Source organism: Dreissena polymorpha, chromosome 6 (assembly GCF_020536995.1).
Source record: "Dreissena polymorpha isolate Duluth1 chromosome 6, UMN_Dpol_1.0, whole genome shotgun sequence".
Classification (NCBI taxonomy): domain Eukaryota; kingdom Metazoa; phylum Mollusca; class Bivalvia; order Myida; family Dreissenidae; genus Dreissena; species Dreissena polymorpha.
This window is the reverse complement of record NC_068360.1, coordinates 41,512,875-41,535,790: the sequence shown is the minus strand read 5'-3', so window position 1 is coordinate 41,535,790 and position 22,916 is coordinate 41,512,875. Positions and strand designations below refer to the sequence as shown.

Genomic DNA, 22,916 nt, shown 5'->3' with positions numbered 1-22,916 from the left:
GTAGACAATAGAGGTCGCAGTTTTCATTCAATCTTTATGAAATTTTGTTAGAATGTTTATCTTGATAAAATCTGGGTTGGGAATGTATTTGGGTCATCTGGGATCAAAAACTAGGTCATTGGGTCAAAAACTAGGTCAAATAATAGAAAAAACTTGTGTAGACATTAGAGGTTGCAGTTTTCATCCAATCTTAATGAAATTTGGTCAGAATGTTTATCTTGATGAAATCTGGGTTGGGATTGTATTTGGGTCATCTGAGGTCAAAAACTAGGTCACTAGGTCAAAAAATAGAAAACTGTCAACAATTTGTTTGTGTAGACAGTAGAGGTCACAGTTTTCATCCAATCTTTATGCAATTTAATCAGAATGTTTATCTTGATAAAATCTGGGTTGGGATTGTATTTCGGTCATCTGGGGTCAAAAACTAGGTCAATAGGTCAAAAACTAGGTCACTAGGTGAAATAATAGAAACACATTGTATAGACAATAGAGGTCGCAGTCTCATCCAATCTTTATTAAATTTGGTCAGAATGTTTATCTTGATGAAATCTGGGTTGGGATTGTATTTGGGTCATCTTGGGTAAAAAACTAGGTCACTAGGTCAAATAATAGAAAAACTTTGTGTAGACAATAGAGGTCACAGTTTTCGTCCAATCTTCATGAAATTTGGTCAGAATGTTTGTCTTGATAAAATCTTTGCTGGGATTGTATTTGGGTCACCTGGGGTCAAAAAATAGGTCCATAGGTCAGATATTAGAAAAACCTTGTGTAGAGAATAGATGTCACAGTTTTCATCCAATCTTTATGAGATTTGGTCTGAATGTTTATCTTGATGAAAACTGGGTTGGGATTGTATTTTGTTAGTCAGGTGAGCGATTCAAGGCCATCATGGCCCTCTTGTTTAAATATAGTCGACAATAAACGATTCATTTGTTTTTTATATTGAAAAATAATATACAGGTGCACACGTGAAAATTCCGTATTCTAACTTTCAAGAACTTTTCGTTTCAATATTAATGTTAAATGCACTGTCGAAACAATTATATAGACACATTTTTGCATAAAAGCATACCATTTCCTAATTGCATTATATTTCTTTTATGTTGAGGACCTATAGGTGATACCTCATACAGATATAAAAGCTATGAGCTATTCTGTGTTTGACACGAAACATGTTTCATGGGATTCCCTACATTAGTAGGGAATCCTGCTCATCCAGGATAACTTATGCGGGATAACTTATGGCCCCAGGGGAATGATTTGAACATACTTAGTAAATGACCTATAGTAGCTTCATCCTACCAAATAGTAAAGCATTGGGGTTTGCATTTTGATGCAAAAAGATTTAACCGCAGTCGCAACATTTTAAGAAAATGCTTATAGCACTTCTGGATAAGTATTGGCTGTGTGGTTTCAGATATGATTTTTAAAGTTAGGCTCTCTTAAGTCTGTGCAAAATTTGTACCTTCGGAGGCCATTATTTGCCCTAGGGGTATAATTTGATTTTGTAGAGAAGTTTGTTGCTAATATTTGTTTCAACGCTGTTACGTCAGGCTATCACGTGATCATTGCATGAAATGTATAAATGTTGCATCATGCAACTCGGCCTTGGCCTCTTCAACAGCAGGTGTGCCCTGAATAATTTGCCTAATTGTGTGCAGCAATGCATGTCATTTTGAAATGTTGCATCATTCCAGTCGGCCTTGGCTTATGGAACAGCTTTCATGTCCTGAATCTGTGCACCATTTCTTTTATGAACATACATAAACCCTTCGATCAGCGTATAACGCGTTGATTCAATGTACCTAAGCGATTTGATAGAATATGGACTATGATCTGTCATAACATCATTTTGGTACAGACTTATCTAACAGTAATGAATGCCATTACCTACATACAAATTGTCCTTAAATGTCATATGACTTATACGTGGCTTCATTATCAAATTGTGGTTGTCAGGAAACCACAAAAAATCAGAGGCGTTCTATAACATATAACATAACATATTACATAACAGCAAAAATCGGTGCATTACAATGTTCAGATAAAACTGGACCCTTTTATCTGGATCACTTAGTTGTTGGCAATCAGAAGTTGTCTGTGCTTCACGAGAATTCAAAAACGATATATATCTTATTACTGTGTACCCAATTATTTGAAATATGACATAGATTTCACGATTGATACGTTTTATATTTCTAAATTTTACAAAAAATAGGCCAATGTTTCCGACGTAATGAAAAATAAGTAAAACCCTATAGGCTTCGTATCAACTCCGACACGTCAGGCTTTCACGCGATCCTTGCATGAAATGTGACAATGTTGCGTCATTGCGTCATGCAACTCGGCCTTGGCCTATTCAACAGCAGGTGTGCCATAAATTATTTGCACCATTAACATGCAGTCATTTCATGTCATGTAGAAATGTTGCATCATTCCACACGTGAAACCTTCGATCTTTGTATAATGCGCCGAGAAAGTGAATGCATTATATAACCATAATTTCTTTAAAACAACTCAAAGAAAGATAAAGCTAAAACAAAGTTAATGTGCATTGATTCATATTATAAATCAAGTTTCCTTTACTGAATATTTTGTCCACCTGATGTTATGAAAAAAATCACATTCCGTTTTGTGTAAATTACTTTACAGCAGATTGGATTTTCCTCGTATCAACAGGCTTTATTCGAACTTTGTCAAAGGTGTGTTTGTGGTTTACTTTTATTACTGCAGGTGTAACGTGCTTTGTTGCCGTGGATCTTTTTTTATCTCAAAATGATCTCTCATGTGCTGGTAACCGCTCATGCTTTATGGTTTCTGTGTACACGATATATATCTATTCCAAATTTCCTGTAATGTGATTTCAATGTGAAGTCGTTCATACAGATGATAATTATTACTATAACAGAAGCGCATGTATCCGGTACAATCGAACAGAAAAGTCCCCTATAACGTCCAGGAAAGGTTTTCCACGTCGATTTTATCTGTTCCAACACGTCGGAAAAGCAGGCATTATGTCGAACAATGTCACGGGTCCGTGGTCTTTTGAAAATGTGGTATGTCCTTGAGTTGTTTACGCCGATCCTTGTAGTCATATCAAGTTGCCTTCTGTTCTTCCCAATTTACGTCGTTGACATTTGTCCTATTACATGGTGTGTACAAACTGATTGAATAGCATTGTTATCTCTTAATCTACCTTAACATATATACATAAACTATATATAAGTTTTTATAAGTTGACGTGTCTGCGTTATCATAACGGTTTTTCTTATCAGGGAAACCAAAGACATGAGTCGTGTTCCATAACGAGCTATATCGATCGCCGTCTTATACTTCATGACCTTCTTTGTTTATTCAAACACTTGTGCCTGGCTGTATTATATTGTTGTTGGGCGTTTAAAATTTTATGGGACCAAACACAAATGATCCTTGTCCGTTTACTATTAACGAAAACACAACAACAGAGATTATACACGTATTTGTATTCGAAATGTTTTTTTAGTATGTTTCAATGACGCGACGCTTTTGGTTACGATCGTGTTCTATGCATTCTAGAATCCATACTTGTGCATCATTCAGAAAATTGCAATTTATAAAAACTCTAACAGGGCACATGTATTAGTCAAAATGAAACGCCATTGTATCCTTACTAACTAAATATGGTTATGGTTTTAATTTTGTATACGTTTTCTTTAATCGATGTGCAATATAATTTTTGTTTAGCAAGCTTCTGTCTGGTCTTTTTCTTGTACATAACAAATCAGAACATAACTTGTTCCTAAACAAATAATACCGAATGTCTTTGTTTCGAGGAATGCACTTCTAAGCAATACTTGTTCATGAATAACGAATGATGAATTTCAGTGTCTGCGTATGGCATTTTTTGACAAGATGCCAACTTTCAACAATTGTGTTGACATTTTATTCTGATTGTCTGAACATTTGGCAAACGATTATAAACAATGTTATAACTATTATCGCTTATAAATACGCTTACAAGAACATGCAAAAAGTTGTATGGCTTTAAGAAGTATGTGTTGAATAGATGAATGAAATTAATTAAGGCAATATCTGTCTGTCTGTCTGTCTGTCTGTCTGTCTGTCTGTCTGTCTGTCTGTCTGTCTGTCTGTCTGTCTGTCTGTCTGTCTGTCTGTCTGTCTGTCTGTCTGTATGTCTGTCTGTCTGTCTGTCTGTCTGTCTGTCTGTCTGTCTGTCTGTCTGTCTGTCTGTCTGTCTGTCTGTCTGTCTGTCTGTCTGTCTGTCTGTCTTGTCTGTCTGTCTGTCTGTCTGTCTGTCTGTCTGTCTGTCTGTCTGTCTGTCTGTCTGTCTGTCTGTCTGTCTGTCTGTCTGTCTGTCTGTCTGTCTGTATGTATGTATGTATGTATCTCTGTCTGTCTGTCTGTCTGTCTGTCTGTCTGTCTATCTGTCTGTCTGTCTGTCTGTCTGTCTGTCTGTCTGTCTGTCTGTCTGTCTGTCTGTCTGTCTGTCTGTCTGTCTGTCGGTATGTCTGTCTGTCTGTCTGTCTGTCTGTCTGTCTGTCTGTCTGTCTGTCTGTCTGTCTGTCTGTCTGTCTGTCTGTCTGTCTGTCTGTCTGTCTGCGTGTCTGCGTGTCTGTGTGTCTGTATGTAAGTGTGTCTGTGTATCTGTCTGTCAGTCTGGAAATCTGTCTGGAAGTCTCTCCGTCTGTCTGTCCGTCTGTCTATCTGGAAGTCTGTCTGTCTGGTAGTCCGTCCATCCGCCCGCACGCCCGCCTGTCCGTCCGACTATTTGTCTGTTATACAAGTTATTACCCTTTGAAAAATTATTATTTCTGCAACATTATTATTATTCCTATAGACTTTATAAGCCAGCATGTACATCTCTTACACTAAATTGTGTTATATTTTGAATGTAAGTTTGTATTTTGACCCATTAATTAGTTTCATCATATCATGACCCAGGCGGTAAATTTCCCTATAAAGACGTATACAGAAAACAACTTTAACATCTCTTGAAACCACAAGGTCAAAATGTTCAATATTTGGTATGTAACCACTGATGGTTCTTTAATATAGTTTTTGTAATAATGCCCATTTTTAAACTGACCATACTCCAGTGTCTATTTTTTGCTTTATTTTACTTCATGTGGCGTCGGAGGGGGGACTTCTATGACAGCGCCTTTTTATATTTCATGTTAGCAACAGTCAAAATATCTCTATTTGCATCCGGTATGTTACGCGGGCATGCGATTTTGTTAAGCATAGTTGTAAGGTATTTTGCAAGGTTGCGTTTTCTATAGTTTATATTAAATTGGTCTCAATCTTTTGTTTTGTTTTTGTTTCTAAGGTACAGCTGAGAAAAAACATACATTTAAAATGTGGAAGGTTATAGATCATATTTCGTGTATTTATGTCGTGTAATGCACACGCATTTTTTTTTAACAGAAACATATTTTCAAGAGACACCAAATTCTGAGAGGATTTTCAAATTTGGAGTAAATGACACAATCTCAACTTTACAGCAAATGTCAGAAAAATGAAGCTCCAGAGACATCGTCTGGAGAGAAGGTCTTGTAAACATTATTTTGACTTATCATATCCCACCTGAGACGACGTCGTCGGTTATGTTAAGAAGTAAACTCTACTGCCCAAACTACATGAAACTTGCTCCGAATATTTAATTCAATAATAAAAATAATAATAATCCAATCTCAACTTATGACATTTCGCTCAAAGAACCACCCTTTTACCCACGAAACACCGTTTTTTACATTAATTAACATTTTTGGCAAATATATGATAAAAGTATTCACTTCATGAGCAAGTAATAGTGCGGAAAAGATCTTTTTTGCATTTAAGTGCTTTGTGTAACACGTTCGCTTATAGCATAACATGTATTAAAGTTTATGCTTACATCCATTACATTCGGTTTATATCATGCGGAGAAAACATCATTTTCATATGAAGTATCGGTAATTGAAATACATAATTGTTACATGTAAATTGAGTCCTGTGTTGTGATCAACATTACAAAAGTTAAACATTTTTATTTCATTTCACAAAATTGCAATAAAATAAAAGCAAATTTTCATTTATTTTTCTACAATATAGATATTGGTTGCTGTTTCCATAGTCTCATTGGAAATATTCAGAAATGTGTCTATTTTAAAGAAATAGCCATGAGTCGATGATTACCGGAGCCAATCGTTTTTATGGACCCCACCACTATAGTAGAGGGCATATTGTTTTTGCCCTGTCTGTTGGTCTGTACGTTGGTCTGTTTGGTCAAACTTTAACATTTGCCATAACTTTTGCAATATTGAAGATATCAACTTCATATTTGGCATGCATGTGTATCTCATGGAGCTGCACATTTTGAGTGGTTGAAGGTCAAGGTCATCCTTCAAGGCCAAAGGTAAACAAAGTCAAAGCGGCGCAGAAGGGTACATAGTGTTTCTGAAAAACACATTTCTTGTTTATAATTAATTTGACTTGATGTGGCAAAACCATTGATAGGTTTTTGAAAATATCACTATGAAACGACGTTTTTATCAAGTTTCTTCTTCCTTTCAACAATATATCATTGCAGATCCGAAGGAAACATGATTGTATTACTGTTTCCTAAATTAAGTGCAAATTGTAATTTCAACTGTGTTGATATCGATGTTTTATAGCGGACAGTAATATAAACAAGCTTCTGTGACAATGAAAACTATATAGTGCTTGCACAATATTTCAACTCGTATGACAGCCGCCTATCTGACTATTTTTCTATCAATTCGTACGAATGTCCGTCTGACCATCATATTATTTCAATTTTAAGCATTCAATGTCTAAAAGTCTTAGTTTTTAGGCTAAAGGCTATCATTATCATTCTAAAAAACGCATAAGTTTTTTTCTTTGGTCAAATATTAAAGTTTCCAAATTATGGATATGTTAACGAACCTTAGACTTAACATTGTCTACATCATATGACTGTTGGTACCTTTTACAATATAATATTGAGGTAAGTCAAATTTATTTAGGTCCAAAAAGACAGCAAAAAGAGTTCTAATTTAATTCTTTTCCTCTTAATCGTGACAATAACCTTTATGTCTTAGCGTGCGGCAGACTGTCGAAAATAGGTTAACATTCGTGGCAAGGTATTTTGAAATTCATTTATAAAAAGGAATGTAAAATTGCGAAAAAATCTAGCATGCCAATCGATTGTTGAATTGTTAATTTACTATGACCTTAATATATACATTACTCCTAACTAGTGATGTGTGGAATACTTCAGCGGTATTATTTGATCATTTTAATGAATGGTATAAAGATATAAAATGATAATCAGACAAAACGCGTTTTCAAGCGCCTACTTGTTTTATGTTACTATGTTAATGATGGAACGATGTATACCTGTTCAACTATTCAGATTTGACAGTCAATTGGGTTTGAAAAAAGAGTTTACTTATTCTACAATAAATGTCTTGTTGACATTATCAATATTTGATACGAACGCGTTTTGTTTAACATCTTTGAGAAATATATGTTTTAACGTAAGAAATACAAACTTTATACAAATCGTGTAACTGTACACTTAGCGTGAAAAATCGGTTTGCAAGTATGAAACAAAACTTCGATGCCTGATTTGGATGGGATTAAGGTCACAATAATTAAAACTAGGAACTTATTTTTCCTAAATAGCTGTACACCAAAGTCAGATATTTATGTTAAACTTCATATCTTCACAGATACCTTATAACATTACACTTGCTTGCATGTGTGTCGGTTGGGGTCAAGGTAACAATTACACGAACAATGATAAAATGGTTCAAACTCATTTAATCCACATCAGATCGCCCAATGATGCAAAAAGATACCACGCGACATTTTATTGTAATGCTTTTATAGGGCGAAATTCAGCTTCTTTATTTAAAGGTCATACATTGAAATCGAAGTCTTAATAGTTTTAAATGGTTGATGAGCATTACGCAATAAACAAATATCATGTTTATATGATATATTTTAAGCGATGTTTTTCAGGAAAAGTTTGGTCGAATGTCCAAATGACTGCTACATTTTCTTGCAATTGCATTGATTGTGTTCCACCTTTGTGAATGGGTCCGATACACTTGAAATCGGAAAATTTAACGTTGTAAACGAATTAAATTGAGTTATAAATCGCGTCGTGAATGCACATAAATAAAAGATTTGTAAAAATACAGCAAACATTCATTTTTATTTATGTAACCTCTAAATATTGTTACAAAAAAATCCCAAATAATATGCATACTGACATTTAAACTGGCTTGGTTTATTGTAATATTAAACAAATGTTAATTGTTTCACTCATTTACGCCCGTTTTGCCAATGTTGCAAATTCAAATATGGCAAAAACATGAAACTCTCTTTCAGTACGCTAAAAGGAAAATTAAATTTTTGCGATTGATAAATAGCGCTTCAACACTCTTTCTGCCGGTTGTAAATGTATTAACATTTAGAACCAATTTAATGTCTTAATACGTATTACTTGGTAGTTCAACATGCTTTAGATATTCCAAAACTATCATGTCGTTATGAGGAAACAATCTTCTTAAAAGCTTATATTGGTTTGTTAAATGAAAAAATCAAGATTTTTTTTGTGACTTTTTATTTAATCAAATCGGTATTTTGTTCCCTTATGCAATATAACATATGTAGAAGGCGTGATTATTTGTTAAGTAAATGTATACGCCATGGGGGCTAAGCTGGTCGAACGTCACATATAGACAGAATAAGCATATAGGCATGTATGGAATTAAACTTAACCTTGACACAACTACATAAGCGATTACCTATTATGGTTTAATTTGTGTTGTATTATATTCTACGCCGTATTTCCGATAATGTTAATGAACAGAACGAATTGAAAGATGTAAATTAAGTCTTGATGATAATGTATGTTTTGATATGCATTCACATAAGCATTGATATATTTTGATTAAAGCTGGCAACAGAAAGCATTGCTTTTAAAATTTGTAATTAAATACAGTATACGTTAAATACTACATTATACATAATGATCTATATAAAACAGGTAAGCAAATAGTAATTCAGTCCAATTGCAGAAACGTAACGATTTTATCAAATCAAATTATTCATTTTATTGGTCAAGAGCGTTAAGCGATTTATAAATACTGACAGTTTATAATTAAACAAGATGTGTTTGAGAATCACTATGTCCCCCCATATATTTGACCTTTGATTTTAAAGGATGACATTGACCTTTCACCACTCAAAATGTGCAGCTCCATGAGATACACATGCATGCCAAATATGTAGTTGCTATCTTCAATATTGCAAAACTTATGGCAAATGTTAAAGTTTGACGATTTTGACCCATATATTTGACCTTTGACCTTGACGGATGACATTCACCTTGAAATTTCACCACTCAAAATGTGCAGCTCTATGAGATACACATACATGCCAAATATGAAGTGGCTATCTTCAATATTGCAAAATTTATGGCAAATGTTAAAGTTTGACGCAAACCAACAAACCAACAGACAGGGCAAAAACAATATATCCTTCAGTATATACTGGGGGACATAAAAAAACACTGCATGACATCATATAATGCACTTCTTTATATTGATAATAATTGACGGAAAGAAATAACATTTTATTTCTATTTTTAAATTCGGTACAATATTCTATCAATACTTGTCAATTAATATTTGCATGTGCACATATATGTAATCAAAAGCATTTATATCAAAATCATAACTAATATATACTAACCATGTATCTTAATCATCACGTGCACAAATAAAATTACAAAAAGTCCCGTTTTCTTTTATCTGATTAAGATATAGACTTTTTGTTGGTAGTTGCAATATGCTCTTATCTTCATAAATTACCTATATAAATTCAACAATGTTCTGTCTCCAATGTTTGTGGTAGGGAAAGTAACATTTCGTATAATAGTCCAATCCATGGCTTTCATTTAAACGAAGTTGTTGTGCTAGGAAATGCGTTATTGTAGGCAGTAGCACATCCTATGAAATGCGACTTCCGCATATGGATACATTTCTCTTCGGCACTCACACCTCGAATCTACGTGATATTCGATGCCGTCTACACCTTAAAGTGCTAACCAATGCATTTTGTCTACGGTTTCCTCTGCATGGTTCTTTTTCGCGTAATACGTCTTTCCACAAATACAATAACGAATAAGAATGTGACCTGGGTAGTTTAAGATATACCATGGTATTACCTCTTTCTCATAATGGCAATCGAAGCTTGTTTGCGTCTCAGGACTAAATCGTCGACGATGATGTTTCTTAATATCCGCAAACATGGTTGCACGTTCAGTGTTTTGTCAAGGTTTTTAACCTTATATTCATATATATTGATCACCATGTTGCAGTCGGATGTCCTAAACAATTAATTTGTTTGTATTCAAGATTAATCGGGTTTGGGGACAATGATGAAATATGGATCCTGAATTACCTCGACTAGTATAAACAATCCCCTGAAATCATACGCGGAAGATACTTTGGTAGGCGGTTGACGAATATCCAAAATAATTGCTCTTGTTAAGCCTTTATGGACAGCAATATAACATGAACATTTGGAAAAGTATAAACGATCGAATGCCTTGTCATCGAGAAATGTCGTTCTTCGACCGCTAATTGATGCCCGACAGCTAATCTGTACGCGTCGTACTGGATAAACGCAAATCTAAATGTTCGATCCGGTCCCGTGCTGTGGAAACACGACAGCGTCTGATATTGACACCCGAAAAATATCGATTTATTGATTCATCCATATTTTGATCTGGTGCATCACCGATGTGTCAGGTATCTGACCTGCCATTGGTGGGCGTTGGTAGTTCCGATTGCGATTTTATATGGAGCCCTTTTTGGGATTTATTCTTTACCTTAGACAAAATATACCGGTAACAAAAGTGGTGGCCAGATTGTGAATTGTTCTCAAATGTCAATTTCATGACCGATATTGCTGGATATGCGACGAATGTTTGATACTCGTAAAGCCGACGAAATGTATGCATAAGACATGATAAAATGTGCATACTTAAAGTCCATCAGTCTCTTAAAAAACAGCGCAAAAAAAACCTATCAACACAACAACATGTATGGCATTTCTTTATCTATGATATATAGAATTGGCTGTTGTGTATTGCAATAAATTGTCAAGCCTACGTTATCAACCTTTAGTTATGTGTAAATAAATAATGTTTAGCAGAATACATTATTCTCACCTAAGCATGCTGAAGTCGAATCGTGAAAAGACGTGTTTTGTGCTTTACTATGTTTTTGTTGCTGCAGGTGCATCTTGTTTAATTGCTGAGGTCTTTTCAAGTTAAACAGCCTGCTAGCCCCGATCATGTTATCTCAAAATGATCTTTCATTTGCTGTCAACTGCTAATGATTTATGCTTTCTTTGGACACGATTTATATCTGTGTTGCCAATTAAACGTTTTAAATGTGCAGTCGTTCCAAATATGGTAATTATTACTATATCCGAAGTGAACGTAACCGATAAAATACAACAAAAAATCCCCTAAATTGTCCAGGATAGGTTTGCCAAGTCGATGATATCAGTTCAATGCATCAATTGTATGCGTGCGGCAATATCACGAGGCTTTGGTCTTTGTTACATGTGGTATGTCCTTAAATTGTTTTCGCCGCTCCTAATATGCATGACAAGTTACCGAGCGTTCTTTATAATATACGTCGTTGATATTTAACCATTAAAATAATGTAGTAAATAATGTAGTAAAATATGGACCATGATCTGTCAGTATTAAGCGCAGGCTGATCTAATAGTATTGTTATCTTTACCTACCTAAGCCTACATAAAAACATGCCTATACATAAGTTTCGACGTTGCAATAATACATTGTCATGCCCGTTTTTTCTGAAAAGGGAAACCATAGACATCAGTCGCGTTCTATAACGAGCTACATTGATCGCCATCGTGGTTTTGCACTGTATCTTAAGATTTAAACTGATAAAATCAATGATCCATTTCAATTCGATATTGTACTATTCAGAAAACTAATAACATCCTAATATGAAATCTTAATTGGTCGAAATGTTGCGCTCTATGTTTCTTGCTTATAACATATTAGGCCGTGTTTAGTGTTCTATATAAGTTCTTTTTGGTCGGCATACATCAACATTTTCGGTTTTGCAATGAACGTAACACAAAGTAGTATTTTATTTTGTCTTGTTTATATCAAATCAAAAATGACTTTTTCCCAAATAACGAATGGCGAAATGTTTTGTTTGTTTCGTTGAATGCACTACTGAACGTGCTATATTCACGTACAACGGATAACGAATTTCTGTGTCTGCTTCGTGTGCTACACTATCGCGCACTTGTTGATTGTATTAATGAGGTGTTTAAACAAGTGATATGTTGTCTTTTTTTTCGGCGTAAGCTGTATTAAGCCAGCTTTTCACCTTACCTGACCTTTGTAAGTGTCCAATAAAATTCAAATAAAATTTCCCGCGGCTAGGTACGAATGAATACACGTCATTTATTCCATTGGCTGATTTGAGTATACCACCAGAACATTGGAAACATATCCGCGTCTTTGTAACACTGTTTTACTGCATGAAACAATTTTATTTCTAATGAAAAGGCTTAATAGATAGAACAGTTTTACACTCAATTCTCGACATAAATACAGTTTGTGCGTGCACCTTTTATTTTCAGGGAATTACCAGCGCAACGCGTTTAGACTTAAAGGCTATGTTCTCATATTTAGTACTTACTTCCATATTCTTGTCAATATGTTAACATGTAAAAGTATAAAGAGCAGTGGAAGAGAGGCCTCACTTTAATACATTGCATTTCAACCCGCGAGGTATCGGGTCAATTCGCGGCCAGTGTATGAATGTCAGAGTTTATATACAGGTCATCACCGGAGTTCGCGGCCAGTAAAGTAATAGTTATATAATAAATACGCTATCCGTGAACTAGGTGACCTGGAATTTTCTTTAGACCAGAAATATGTAGATTCTTAATGTGTTTTCAACAATACAATGATAAATATTATTTTTGATTAATTTAACAATAATTATTCCACCATATTGACCAATGTATTAAGCATGAGCGCGATGATTATCGATACTGTTAATAATCGAATCAAATAGCAATGCCCGACAAACCACTAAAACAGGTTTGTTCGAAGAACGAGCCTATAAATACGGATACTTCTCGTATGGCCGGTTGACTCGTATGTTTTAATTTCACTTCCATTCTTCTTTTGGTTTTCTGTTTTGTATCTATAGGTTTATAACCAGCAATATGTAATAATGTAAAATAAGCCGCGAAAACTCCGCGTAAAATCCCGTACTGCGTGTGATGCAGCTAAGAACTGCACAGAAAAAAGACATTCGCTATCCTTGATCTCATTAATTGAACTATCAACGCCGTATATTTTTTTTAAAGATATTTTTTGTTAAATGTTCCAACATGTCAAATATTGTAAATAAAATCACGTTTGAAGGAAAATGTAAAAACTGTATTTGTTGGTGAATTGATTGAATAGATTTGTATTTTATTAACAAAGGTAGCAAGGCAACATTAAGGCAAGTTAAATAAGATTGGATAGTCAGACATAAACTTATTAATTAATTAATTTTATTACGAAAAAAATGACGTATACTGGAATCACACTGTCTGTCTGTCTGTCTGTCTGTCTGTCTGTCTGTCTGTCTGTCTGTCTGTCTGTCTGTCTGTCTGTCTGTCTGTCTGTCTGTCTGTCTGTCTGTCTGTCTGTCTGTCTGTCTGTCTGTCTGTCTGTCTGTCTGTCTGTCTCTCTGTATGTATGTATGTCTGTCTGTATGCATGTCTGTCTTTCTGTCTGTCTGTATGTCAGCATGCATGTATGCCATTATGTCTGTCTATCTGTTAGTATGTCTGTCCGTCCGTCCGTCCGTCCGTCAGTTTGTCTGTCTGTCTGTCTGTCTGTTGGCCGGTAGGTCGGTTTGTCGATCGGTCGGTTGATATTTGTACCTGTCTGCTTGTCTGCCTGTCTTTCTGTCTGTCTTTTGATATGTCTGTCTGTCTATAGGTCTGTTGGTCGGTCGAGCGGTCTGTTTGTCTGTCGGTCGGTCTGAGAAGTACGTACAGCATTTTAACGCGCACGAATTGTATATTATGACATGTTATTTTCCATGTGCGATTTTAATCCTATTATTTCTAAAATCACACAAATAATTACCATTTTCCAACTTTAAATGTCTGCAATATTATTGTTTGTACTATAGACTTACTGAGCATAAATATACATCTCTAAAACGTCCAGATGTGTCATAGCAAATAGTTTTTCATATTGGACTTTTCCTTAGCTTGAATTTATCATGTCCCAGGTTATCGAATGCATAATATAGAATTAGAAAGTAAAATAACCTTAACATGTTCTCTTTCGAAACCACAATGCCCAACTGTTTACTATTTGGTATGCAATTATGATTCTATGATTAATAACGAAAGCCCACAGGGTTAACACTTTCAATTTTCTAAGGTCTATTGTTTTGCTTTGTATTATTACATTCGGCGTCGTCACTTCTTTGACAAGGTCCAGTTTATATTGCCTTCGAGAAACAGTCACTTTCTCTCTATTTTAAAATTACATGTTACGCGGGTATGCGATCTCGTAAAGCATGACAATTAGGTATTTTACATTTTTCTTAAGTTTATAATAAACTGTTTTCTATGGGTTTGGTAATGTTACTAAGGTACTACTGACACAAACATAGATTTAGAATATAGAAGATTTACTCCGTTCCTTACTTAAGCCATTGTATGTTTTATGGTGCAAATTATTTACACGACACAAAACATTCTGAGAGGATATCTGTATAAATATTTTCAAATCTTTAAATGCTTCGATCAGTAAGTGAACGGAAAATCCAATCTTTGCAATAACTGTCAGCAAAATGAAACTTAAGAGATATTATCTGGTGATAAAGTCTTGTTTTCATTCTTTCGTTTCATAATATCTCATCAAAGCACACCGTCCTACTCGTCAGAAAACAAACCCAATTATATCATGACACTTGCTCCGAACATTTTCCCGGAAAATATCTAGGCCGAGCTTAACACTGTGTCAGTGGGACACTAAACTATATCGATTTGTTCAATTAAAGAAAGAGATTGTTAGCACTTTAGAACACACAATAATTGCGCGATCTTCATGAAACTTGGTCATAACCCAAAGATATCCCGAGTTCAAAAATGATTATAGTACGTTGACAAACAGCAAATGGGCGGGCAGTTTTCCTACTATGGAAATACTAAAACCTTGAACCCTCTGTAGAGGTCACATTTATTGCTGCATTTTAATGAATATGCACATGTACCCAATGCTGTATCAAATGATTTCGAAACTGGAGGAAAATTGAGTCAAACACTTTGTGATGAGACCAAGTTAAAGAAAACTTCTGAAAACAATCTTTATTAAACTTATACAGAACAATTAGAGTGTTGATATTAAGCGAAATTTTCTATAGAAATTTATATGCGTCTTACCTTCGCATATGGTTAAAATATGCTTAAGTTAATGGTGACATTCATAGCATGCTGTATTGATTATTCGGTGACAAAATTATTTCCGATTTCCGATTATTTCCGTCAGCGAATAAAATGCATTTTCCGTGTAAATACCTCCCTGTGTTGTGATCAATATTTATATAGAAAACGGTTCCATTCAATTGCATAAGATCTCAATAATCAAAATGCACAGTTTTATTTAATTTTCAGAAATATAAATATAAACTTATGTTTTCTAAACTTCGTTCAAAATATTCGGAAATATGTCCAATTAACGTTTATGCGTCGTTTATTACTGGAACACATTGGGGATTATATGAAATGACTAAGCCTGATATGGCAAATCCAAAATAAGGTTTTCGAACATATTATTATGAAATTTGTATGGGACTGCGTCTGTTTTAAAACAATATATGATAGCACATGCAACGAAAACATTATTGTATGCATATTTGCAAATTTAAGTACGAATTATAACTGCAGCGCAAAAACGGTTAGCTGCTCTATGGGAGTTTCAAATGTATTTCGCAAAATATAGTCAACAGTAACATTAACAAGGTTATGCTGTGACAATCGAAATTATGTTGTGTCTGTAGATAAATTTCACTTCGTAAGAGAGCCACCTATCTGGATATTTATTTACCTTTCAATTGGTCTGCATGCCCTTGTGACCGAACTATTATTTCAATTTTTAGAGATTAATTTGTGAGCGTGTGACACTATTTTGCAAGGTGAAATTCAAGCTGTATCATAATTACAACGCACAAGTTATTTTATACTGTGAAAATAAGCGTTGCAAAATTTACGGACCTTAGTCTTAACGTTGTCTAAATTATATGAATGCAATCGACTGTTGAAAACCTTCCACAACGAATATGTTATCTAGGTATGTAATTTACCAAAACAGCTTTGTTTTGAATACAAAGAACGTTTTTACAATTTAAAATGACAATTGAATTAGCTGTCTATGGGGTAATTCATACACATTGACTTGTTCTTATATAGATATCGATGCGCAATTTAGTATATTGACTGTATTTCTCTCACTTCGATATTAAAGAATTGTTTCTTCAATGGGTCATTGAAAAACATATCATTTCGACTGAACAACTTTGTAAATATTATTTCAATGTCATCAGCTGTATAATCATTTTATATATCGATGACTACGGAATCAAAACATAGAGAATATCTTGCATTCACAAAGAAGCAATAAATAATTATATATTAATGCATATATTAAAATGAAAAGACCGTTGACTGCTACCTATCTGACCTATGATATCTGAGCTACTACTCTTAACAAAATGTTTAAATGACGGTTTCACCGTTGCATGTTGTTAAACAAAACTGTTTTCTTAACGTGTTATGACACACAAGAAACTGTAAAATAGATTGAACTGTGGTGTTTTCTATTTAGTCTGGTGGCGCAACATACTTTAATTTTTCGTATGCATTTATAATAGCTTGTGGTTCTTAAATTCTAACATATATTTATCAAATATGTGGTTTAAAACACAGTCTTACACATATGTTACTTAATTTTTCCCGTTTATTTGCAACTGCTGCACAATCTGTCAAATAGAATTAAACGCTCTTTCAGTACCGCGAGGTAAATTTTACTTTGCGACGGATAAATAGCTTTTCGTTTCTCGTATTGCCTGTGTGCAAATGTTGTCTTATAAAGAAAACGTAATACGTAATTTATACTTATTACTGGGTATCTTAATATGCTTTAAACATTCAAAAAACTATTCAGTCGTTACGAGTAAACCATCGTATTTTAAATAATTTATATAAGTGAAATGGAACAAGGGCTGTTTTGTAAAACATGCATGCCCCCCCCCCATATGGGCTCTCAGTTGTAGTGAAAGCCATTTTGTAAATATGTTTTTTCTCACTGTGACCTTGACCTTTGACCTAGTGACCTGAAAATCAATAGGGATCATCTGCGAGTCATGATCAATGTACCTATGAAGTTTCATGATCCTAGCCATAAGCTTTCTTGAGTTATCATCGGGAAACCATTTTACTATTTCGGGTCACTGTGACCTTGACCTTTGACTTAGTGACCTGAAAATCAATAGGGGTCATCTGCCAGTCATGATCAATGTACCTATCAAGTTTCATGATCATAGGCATAAACGTTCTTGAGTTATCATCCGGAAACCATTTTACTATTTCGGGTCACCGTGACCTTCACCTTTGACCGAGTGACCTCAAAATCAATAGGGGTCATTTGCGAGTCATGATCAATCTACCAATTAAGTTTCATGATCCTAGGCATAAGCATTTTTGAGTTATCATCCAGAAACCATTTTACATTTTCGGGTCACCGTGACCTTGATCTTTGACCTGAAAATCAATAGGGGGTCATCTTCCAGTCATGATCAATGTACCTATGAAGTTTCATGATCCTAGGCATAAGCGTTCTTGAGTTATCATCCGAAAACCATTTTACTATTTCGGGTCACCGTGACCTTGACCTTTAACCTAATGACCTGAAAATCAATAGGGGTCATCTGCCAGTCATGATCAAACTACCTATCAAGTTTCATAATCCTAGGCCTAAGCGTTCTTGAGTTATCATCCGGAAACCATTTTACTATTTCGGGTCACCGTGACCTTGACCTTTGACCTTGTGACCTGATAATCAATAGGGGTCATCTGCGAGTTATAATCAATCTACCTGTCAAGTTTCATGATCCTAGGCATAAGCATTCTTGAGTTATCATCCGGAAACCATTTTACTATTTCGGGCTATCGTGACCTTGACCTTTGACCTAGTGACTTCAAAATCAATAGGGGTCATCTGCGAGTCATGCTCAATGTACCTATCAAGTTTCATGATCCTAGGCATAAGCGTTCTTGAGTTATCATCCGGAAACCATTTTACTATTTCGGGTCACCGTGACCTTTACCTTTGACCTAGTGACCTGAAAATCAATTGGGGTTATCTGCGAGTCATGATCAATCTATCAATTAAGTTTCATGATCCTAGGCATAAACATTCTTGAATTATCTTCCGGAAACCATTTTACTATTTCGGGTCACAGTGACCTTGACCTTTGACCTAGTGACCTCAAAATCAATAGGGGTCATCTGCGAGTCATGATCAATGTACCTTTGAAGTTTCATGATCCTAGGCCTAAGCGTTCTTGAGTTATCATCCGGAAACCACCCGGTGGACGGACTGACGGACCGACCGACCGACCGACATGTGCAAAGAAATATACCCCCTCTTCTTCGAAGGGGGGCATAAAAAGATGTTTTTGACACTTGGTTAATTCACTCGTGATCATAGAACAAATATATGTTTACTAATTGCTGCGTCACTCGTGAAAATATAATTTTATTTTATCACTCGTGAATTAAAATCGATATTCCGCCGAATTAAACAAATATTCTCTATATAATTATTGGGATATGTACGAGTGTATAACAGTGTTTGTGTGAAAAATCTGATTTGTCATCAGTGTTTAATAAACAGTGTGATTCCATTTGATGTAAATAAGAGTTAGTATTTAATATAGAACGTCTGAAACACAAACTCTTACTTAAACATAGAAATATTTATTTCAAATGCGTTCTCATTTACAGCTTGATTATTTGAAATTTTGCTTTCAAAGTAATAGTATTTTTGTTTCTTTCAAAGAGACCTTTTTTATATTTGCGTTTTTCCATCAAGCAAACCATAGCTCCTTTGACATGATGTTAATTTATACCTTCATGTTTTAACATATTATGTATTTATAGTTACACATTTATGTATTTATTTATTTTTTTTAGTTACAAAATACATAGTATGGTGAACTCCCCTCTATTGCACTGCAGTCTGCGTCTGTTCGATTACGACACCGAATCCATAACCTTGGTGAAAACATTAATACTCTCCATAATCACCACTCATTTCTTCTGCAAAATATTGTCGTCATAATAACGTCCGCAATGTCGATGAATATTGTTACCTTTTAATTTAAAGGAAACCAGTTTTTGTTCCATTGGTGCAATATAACATATGTTTAAGCTGTGGTTATACCTCAGTCACAAATAGAGACCGATCACCGTCCGATCAGCGCCAGGCCGATGATCGCACGGACACCGGATTATTTGTAGCATCGGTCGGCGTCCAGATTAATTTTAAGTCTCACTTAAAAATTTCCCGACTTCGTGCCCGCGAAGGAATCGAGTTCAGATCATTTGATTTGTGTTGTCTTGTATTCCTTCCACGGCCCGACGTCGGGTAAAATTTTATGCTACAAAATGACCCGGGGACCGTGCGATCGCCAGCCCGATGAGACGAATAATAATTTGTCCGCTGATCGGACCATGATCGGGCTTTATTTGTGACTGAGGTATTAAACTGTGTCACTCATAGGACGGCGGACGGCTCCGGCGTGTCAAGTCTTCCCGATGCCTAGAGATCGGACACATCGGCCGGAGAGCGTATTATTTCTGACTGAGGCATTAATTGTCATTTATATTGGCGTTGGACTGAAACTAAATCATGACGCAATTAACTTCGCGATGGCTTATTGCGATTTGATGTATGTTTTCTTGTATTCTTCGAACTACTTTCCGTTCAATATATAATTTTATATAAATGATTACAAAATTGTCTCATAAATTCAGAAGCCGATGAGATAATTTTATTAACATGGACAATTAGTTGATTAAGTCGTGTAACGAGTCGATTAAAGCTGACAACATAAAATATATATATATATATATATATATATATATATATATATATATATATATATATATATATATATATATATATATATATATATATATATATATATATATATATATATATATATATATATATATATATATGTATATATTTGGTACCTATAAAAAACAAGTAAAGCCAAATGTACAGTTTGAATTATTTTAATCAATAATTAAATTCTTATAATTATTAATAGCGTTAAGCGATTTGTCCATACTAAAATAATACCGAATGTTTAACTCCTCACATGTCAACTTTTATTATAAATGTACGGACATAAATCAACTTTGTTGTATTTATTTAAGGTATCATTTTCATTAAATCTTGTCAAAAGGTTCATAATAACCACATGTAAACATATATGTGCAATATATCAATTCAATTGAAAACATAAGGAATATATACTAACCATTAGTGAATTACCACATGCACTAAATAAAAATAACAACAAGTATGTTATGTCTGATTGGGAGTGAAACTTTTTGTTGATGGTATGAATGTACAACTCTTCTTTTCTTGTCTTCAGTCGTTATCAATATAATGTCATTATTGTTCTTTCGTCAGTATTTGTGGTAGGAGTAGAAACTGTGCATATTGCAGTTCAATCCAGTGTTTTCGTTGAAACAAAGTGGTTGTTCTAGTACATGCGTTATTTTGCACAGTAGCAAACCTTTTCAAATCGATAAAATCCATTTTCCCATGTTCTTCTGTATTCACATCTTGCATCTGTATGCAGTTCGATGCCGTCTGTTCCTGCTAAAAGACGCAGATCGTCTACGGTTTTGTCTATGAGAGGTTCATTGCTGAATTTGCTTTTACAAACACATACACGAATAAGAATGTGCCACTCGTACCACCCCCAAAAAAGGAACCACCCATTTTTAATCACTTTCCTATAACAACATTGCACGTTTGTGTGAGTCTCAGACGTTGCCGATCTAGCTCTTCGAGTATGTTCTGCATTCACATTTGCAACCATGGTTTTAATTTCAATGTGTTTCCTTTAAAAGAAGTTGTGATACAAATAGCCAAAACTAACAGGTGAACATTGAGTTTTGTAGATGTGGTCGTATAGTAAAGAAACCCATTTTCTATTGGTTTATAGCCTACTGCAATTGTCATTTGAGGCGTTGGTAGACAACAAGAGGCAGTCACAAACAGCAGTTTTAGTTACACGTATACAAGGGATGCGTGTCATTGGTAGGTTGATTATGATGTAATGTATGCCAGCTAATCCGTTTAGTGTTTGCTGGTTCTTCTTTGCTAAATGTGTCTAAATGGGTTTCCAAATTGAAAACATGGTCACACAGCAGTACCGACACGGCGGTATCTATCACATGCAAGTCATATTTGGTCCTCAAATACCTCGATAATGGTTGCCCTTCATTTTGCGTTACGATTAAACACACATTTAGTCTTTATTCAGTACTATTATGTGACTTCCCCGCATTGGATTATCTGTGGAGTTGTACAAGTAGGTATTTCATTGTATTGTAAAGTAGTCCGATATTTTGCAAACTTTAAAATGGATAAAATATCATATTTCAGCAGAAAGAAAAGATCCATATTATTGTTACGAAGTTTGTTTCAAGATGGAAACAAGACTATATCAAGAGTTGCTTAAATTACTTCTTGGACAGTATTAAATAGATCGTAGTTGTTGTTTTTTAAATCAAGGGCTTTATATATCTAAGAAAACATTTACCAGTATTCGTTTCGCTGCTCTGGTATTATTTATATTCGGCATTGATGCCCGCCATTTTGCTTACTTATGTTTGGAGTCAACACATAGTGTTTTTATACATATGACGAAAATGGGCGAGGAAACCACAAGTTATTAATATTCAATAGTAGGCGGAGTACAATATAGAGTGACATATGTTTACCAGTCTGGCACAGTTAATATCAAGCTTATTAACAGGTGTTTTGGACTTGAAAAGCGTTTAACATGATCCATTGTTATGTCATATAAAGTCACTTTATATTTTATGTAATGCATGACTTTACGTCCATTTACTATTTTAAATTAATACTCGTTCTGTCACTTATGTATAGTCAACCATGTAGAATGTTTATTTCTATTTCTTAAATAAAAACAAGGAGTATACTGCGTGTAATTGGTCGTATTGAAGCGACCGTCCGAAAGCTCGCCATCGTGTTTTGTCGACTTTTTGCTGCACCTAAGAGATATAAATAATATCATTTCTATTCATTATTTTAGAAATCCATGTGTAAAAGTATTAACATGTTCCTGAATAATAATACATTTAGTTGTATTGTGTGTCAAGAATTAGCTGGGCCGCATTTAATGATCACAAGTACACACGTTTATATGGTCATGTCTTTTGGACAAAAGAATACTTTCTCCAAGCGGCCGTCAACTGAATTATATTGACATCTGTCATTTGACATGTAAACCGCACATTCTTTCAAGTGTTCCAGATGGGCTGGGATAGTGGAAGATCTTTTGTTAGAATAACGTTTAAATGCAAACTCAAATAAGAATGTTGAATGTTCGACCGCAAATATAAAAAAATACACGTGCTTTAGCTTGAGAAACATTTCTAAATTGTTCGTGGTTGTGGCTGTTTATGCTGTGCGTTTCCACCACTGGCATTCGTGATTTCTTTATTGTGTATGCCAATTC

The 22,916-nt window shown here is 34.7% G+C and overlaps 1 protein-coding gene across 8 annotated transcripts in view; it reads left to right on the top strand.

The window, feature by feature from the left end:
- Positions 1-22,916, top strand: part of LOC127834262 (uncharacterized) — a 73,792-nt gene that overhangs the window by 32,837 nt on the left and 18,039 nt on the right. Inside the window, exon 1 of one of the 8 annotated variants that reach the window (XM_052359966.1) lies at positions 21,561-21,743. The exons of the other annotated variants lie outside the window; for them this stretch is intronic. Coding sequence (XP_052215926.1) covers positions 21,642-21,743 — 102 coding nt within the window. The 5' untranslated portion in view covers positions 21,561-21,641. Of the gene's footprint in view, positions 1-21,560; positions 21,744-22,916 lie in introns of those variants that run through there. 8 annotated transcript variants of the gene reach the window in all.